The 6,012-nt window shown below is 39.5% G+C and overlaps 1 protein-coding gene across 1 annotated transcript; it reads left to right on the forward strand.

Annotated features, from left to right (window-relative positions):
* Positions 1–394: 394 nt before the first annotated feature.
* LOC149141235 (GABA transporter 1-like) lies at positions 395–2,921 on the forward strand. The gene is made up of 7 exons (XM_089451191.1): positions 395–536; positions 624–854; positions 955–1,052; positions 1,295–1,481; positions 1,586–1,716; positions 2,150–2,386; positions 2,499–2,921. The coding sequence occupies exons 1-7, from the start codon at positions 428–430 to the stop codon at positions 2,919–2,921; spliced, it is 1,416 nt and encodes a 471-aa protein (XP_089307317.1). The 5' UTR covers positions 395–427.
* The last annotated feature ends 3,091 nt before the right edge of the window (positions 2,922–6,012 follow it).

Consider the following 6,012-nt stretch of genomic DNA (forward strand, 5'->3'; position numbering starts at 1 on the left):
CCCGAACACGCAGATCACATCACCTTAAATAAAAATTAAATATCAGATCATTCAACCCAAAATTTTCCCAAACACACAACTTAAAACATCAAATCATTCAACCAGGGTTTTCCCGAACACGCAGATCACATCATTCAACCAGGGTTTTCCCGAACACGCAGATCACATCATTCAGCCATTATAGATGTGGCTGATCAAATGTAATATTTCTACTTACTCGCGTTGACAAAACGAAACATTCTGATCCAAAATTGACCTGTATCACCGCTTTCTCATACTGATTTGAGTGGTCCGAGCAGATCGGGTGGTCGGAGTGGATCGAATCTATATAATCAGTGCAAATTCCATTAGTTAGCTAAGATAGTGTGCCGGGACTCGGGAGTTGGAAGTGATGAACACTTGATTCCGGGTGGATTCACATCAAACTATGACGATGGGAAGCGATGCAGAGTCGGGTGGATTGAGAAATGGCAAAAGTGATATCCAATCAAAGGATCATCTGGATGCAGGAGCTTTATTTGTCTTGGAATCCAAAGGTCTCCTTTCTGGTTTTTTTTGGGTTATATATTTTGATGTTAGCTGAAAACACTCTATAACAATTTATGTGTATGTTTATTCTGCAGGCAACTGGTTGCACGCCGGTTACCATTTGACTACATCCATAGTAGCGCCTTCCCTGCTGAGTCTGCCTTTTGCAATTACATCGTTGGGATGGTTTGCGGGGATTTTTTGTCTCATAGTTGGAGCTGCCGTCACATTTTATTCATACAACCTCATATCCATTGTGTTGGAGCGCCAGGAATCCCAGGGCAACTGCCACCTCCGTTTCAGAGACATGGCCAGAGACATTTTAGGTGTGTTATTTATTGATCATGGCTCATTTCCAATTTGCTAGATTTTTCGATTGGAATTTCCATCTATCAGAAGGATGATGCTTTTCTTCTTTTGGCATAGGACCCAGATGGGCTCGATTGGCAGTGGCGCCGATGCAATTCGCAGTTTGCTTGGGTTCTGTCATTGGCTCCATTCAGTTGGGTGGCCAGAGCTTGAAGGTTTTTCTCTTAATCCTACCTTGAAGATCTTAGTTTCGGTTGCCATTTCTAGCTTTGCTGGAAGATATATGATAATATATAAAGTCCCCTGAATACGTGGCAGTTTTGGGGGATTTCCGCAAACTTTATGGCTCCAAATCAGTAACCAGATGAAAGATATTTTTCTGAATCAGAGCCAAAGGGATATGTATTATTAATACAACCACTGCTAACCGTTTTGCATATGCTGTAAATGTTTGCAGTTCATCTACTTGATTTATCATCCCTATGGAGACATGAAGTTGTATGAATTCATCATATTATTCGGCATTGTAATGCTATTCTTGTCCCAGATGCCATCTTTCCATTCTCTTCGCCACATGAACTTGCTTTCCCTCATCATGTTCTTGCTATATAGCTTATGCGTTGTTGGTGGATCGATTCATGCAGGTCTGTTGTTAATGACTCGTTTGCAGATAACAATGCAACTAATAGCCATATTTTAAATTTGTGACCTTATGATTAAATAGTCTTACATGAATCGGTTGTTTCAGGACATTCAAAACTGAATCCAGAAAAAGATTATTCTGACACTGGAAGCAATGCCACCAAGGTCTTTAAAGTCTTCAATTCCATAGCAATGATTGCAACCATATATGGAAATGGGATTATTCCAGAGATCCAGGTCAACTAGACTCATTTCTGATACACTATTTACTTAAGGACTCTAGATAGGAGTTTTTGTTTGTTTGTTTTTGTTTTTGATAATTTATACAGCTACCTGAAGAAACAATATAAAAGATAAATAAACAGATAAAGTATTGTTGGGACAATTTGGAGTCAGGGGGTTTCTTAAAATTCTGTCAGGGATTAAGATAAAATTTATGTAGAAAGGGTAAATGTCATAGAGAGTCTTAACAGTTCTTATCTAACGGACTAGGCTATACCCCACGGGCAGAGTTTGGATCACAATGAATCATCAGATGCATCTTCTTGGCACCTCCTTGGTTGCAGGAGGAACTAAGCAGATATGTCAGACATCAGTTCCTGCAAAGGGACACAATGTACATAACTCTGAAATCTTGGCACTGATTCCATAAGCATATACTGTTTTGCAGGCAACACTGGTCCCTCCTCTTTCTGGCAAAATGTTCAAAGGTTTGTGGATATGCTACACAGTGGTGGTATCAACATTTTTCTCGGTGGCGGTATCGGGTTACTGGGCCTTCAGCAACCACGCAGCGAAAAACATATTCAACAACTTTGCTCCTACCGGAGAGCGCTCCCTTATCCCGAATTGGCTGCTCTTTACAGCCAACGTTTGTGTTATTGTCCATTTATTCGCACTTGTCTTGGTATATAGCTTTTTATCCATTAATTTACACGTTTTATCTAAATTGAACCACAGAAAAAGGATATGTTGAGTCATATATGGTAATGTGAAAGTAAAGGGAGGTCATGTTTCAGGTATATTCACAGCCTACATTTGAAGTTTTGGAGGCAAAATCGGGTGATGCGAGCAATGGAAAATCGGGTGATGCGAGCAATGGAAGGTTTTCTGTACGGAATCTCCTACCAAGACTGTTGTTACGCTCAGTATACGTAAGCGTGGCTACTTTGATTGCAGCGATGCTACCATTTTGTCAGGACATAATTGCAGTCATTGGCGCACTTGGGTTCCTACCTCTTCACTTCGTTTTTCCTGTAGCCTTTTACAACATAACATTCAAGCCTTCAAAGAGGAGTTTGATATTCTGGATCAACACCCTCATAGCGGTCGTTTATTCAATCTTGGGAGTATTGGGATGCATTGCAGCGATTCGCCAAGTTTCTGTTGATGTTCACGATTACAAACTATTCGCCAACCTTCCCTGCAAAAAAACCTATTAGCCAACTTATGAATTTGCATATTCATAGTGGTAGTATGTTTCAATCCATCTTATCTAAATATTGTAGCAGTTTAGATTATATAGATGACAGTATAGATTATATACTATTATAGTGCTAAATGATGGGATATGGAGTTTTCCACTGTATAGCTATTTCCATTGGTAATTCAGTAATATAATGGTATTTATTAACAAATTATTCCTGGACGGATTTGTTATTTTTGAATTAGGTAATTTTCTGGCTAATTATTGAGAGTACTTGGAAGTGTTTTTCCGAAACCTTCGCATTTTATTCATCTGGAACTAACCTTCCGTCGCACTCCATAGAATAACGTATATCATCTTTTCATTATTAAACTTTTAACACATTTTAACACCTGATTAATAAGCGTTCTGGTCAGCGAATACCAATTTTATAATGGATGTATAGGATTCGTAACTTTCTTCTTCAAAACACATAAAGAAAACAACATAATTATATAACTTATATTTATAATGGAATAAAGCATTATTCATCTAGTCATGTGAAGGTGTATTTTATGGTAATGTTATTAATTTTTTTTAATTATTGTTTAATATTGTGTTGTTGCTATTACAATATCTTCTAAAATTTTACTATATTTTAATTTTGGAGCTTACTTCATGGTCGTATCAAGTGTTGCCTTGGTCACCAAGTATCGTTTCGTGTTGTTTCATTTGTCTGAAGTGTTCTTGAACCTTCTCAAGTGTCGTCGCATCAATTAGAACATATTTATGTGATTTTCGTGGTCACAACATCTTTCTTATTGTAAAACGACACTTTCGGGTTCCAGTCACGTACACTTCACTATTTATAGTTGGGGAATGTGCATAGTGTGGCATTTTCATGAATATTCCTTGTTGATTAAGTTTGTCTAAGTTTTCTCGATGAGTTGTTATATGTCACATGTAGTTTTATGTCCATAACTCATCTTGGCCACCCCTCAACCAATCATGTAGAATTGGACAAATTTTGATTTCAAGTGAGTCCATTAAGGTCAAGAGCACACGAACACACTCCAAAGCCTTGACGGGTGATTCCTTGTTGTTCAGAAGTGTTCACTGTTCCCTCTTACAGAGTTGGGTGCACTCCAAAAGCACGAAGCCCCTTCCATGTTCCAAATTGCGCCCTCAAAAAGAGACTAAGTCTTCCTTGAGCACACTCCTTCGACTCGGAGAAATGCACACTTCTTGAGCACATTTGTGCATCTTGAAGCTTAGCCCTTCAGCCTTCCCTGATGCACCATGCGCCCCTCTTGACTTGACTTGAGTGCATTACCACACCCTCAAGGCACAAAGCTTCAGCATTCAACCTTCAAGAGTGCACCCTGTACCATTCTTGAGTCCTCCTAGCTGCATGAGTGCACCTCGAAGGCATGAAGCCTCAACCTTCAGTCTTCAGGAGTGTGCCCTATGCCCTCTCTCTGTCCCTTGGGCACATAACGCACTTTGGAATCCTAAAGCCTTCCTCTTCATCCTTCGGCTTGCGACATGTGCCCTGCCTTGATTGCTTTCTTCCTTTAGGGTGCACGAGCACATGTCAAAGCCCCAAAGCTCCTCCTCTTCCATCTTTCAACCTTTTCGAGTGCACCCTTATGCCCTTAAGCCTTGTTGACCATTTTAAGCATGTCAAAAGGACATAAACAAGAAAATATGCATAAAACATGGTAGAGTAGGAGATTTTTAGACAAATAATTGATCCTCATGAGTGATTGTAGAAACAAGTGTTCCAGGAACCTTATGGAAAGCACACACAAGGAATTTCGGGTAAAGAGGATAAACAAAGGAATCACAAGAAGAACCAATAATACATCTAAAATTTGATGATCAAAGCAACATGAAAACTCCAAAGTTTGAAGACCCTTTGGAGGGTGGAAGCACCATGAGAAGATGATGATAAAAAACAGACACAATGGCATCCATGTCACCAGTGAAGCAGATCCATGTCATCAGTCACTGTCGTGTCCCAATCATCCAAGATAGTGACGTGTTTAGTTTCATCACATGATGATGTGGCAGTCATGATGTATTATTGTGATCATTGTAAACACAAATAAGTGGAAGTCCAAGAGTCATATGTGGAATATGAAAAGTTACTTAGTTATATATGGACAAAATGTCTTTAGGAGAAGTCCAAAAGTCATATAGAGAAGTCCAAAAGATACTGGAAGTTCAAGAGTTGTTTAGAAGTCCAAAGGACACATTAGAATTCCAAGAGTCATGAGGGTAATTCAAGAGTCATGGGCATTATTATAGACATATTTGGGCACATCAACTCCAAACTCATATGTCGATGTATTAGGGCTCATCAACCCCTAAAAGAGTTGTTTCATACCCTAAAGGAACATAGTCATCTGAATACATCATTCCCCAAAAGTTCCATCTGAGAAATCATCCAGAAATTGCCTAAATTGAACCATACTGACTGCTACACTGTCAAAGTGCGATGCATACTGACTGCTACACTGTCAAGGTGCGATGCATACTGTTTAGGCCTTCTATAGGGTGCGATGGGCAAGGATGGACAAATTTCCGGGACAGTTTGTTAGTTGGTTGCTCATGGAATCTTCTAGAAACTTCTCCTATGCCACTTGGCTCTCTAAATTCGTTCAAGGATGAACAAGGGAACTAGGTGTTGTGGGGAAAAATGCCTATGCAGGACGATCCTATCCATCTAAGGTGTGACAGTGCCTTAGCAACAAACAGGGACAGATATTCTAGTATTCTTCCTTTATGAATTAAGAATGAAGAGAGATGGATGGACTAACCGGTGTCTTCCGTTTGTCCCTCGATATGGTTTCTCTTCTCTTTGAGAGTTCCCCGCTACTTGCCTTCTCGCTCGCCCAGCTTCAACAGGTCTCTGCAAGATCACAAGAAGAGAACACTACACAAAGACATAGATTCATATTCATAACTAGTTCAGGATTAGAAATAAACTAAACATACTAATGCAATCATACATCAAAGATACATCAGTATATAGGAGAAACCAAGATAGCTTTATTGATGAATAACAAGGTTCAGGAAGAGATACAACCAAGAAGGCTCCAATCCAGCATCTCCTTCCCAGCAAA

This window comes from Pinus tabuliformis, chromosome X (assembly GCF_031772625.1).
Source record: "Pinus tabuliformis cultivar Carrire ecotype Pingquan chromosome X, CPIR1, whole genome shotgun sequence".
NCBI lineage: Eukaryota > Viridiplantae > Streptophyta > Pinopsida > Pinales > Pinaceae > Pinus > Pinus tabuliformis.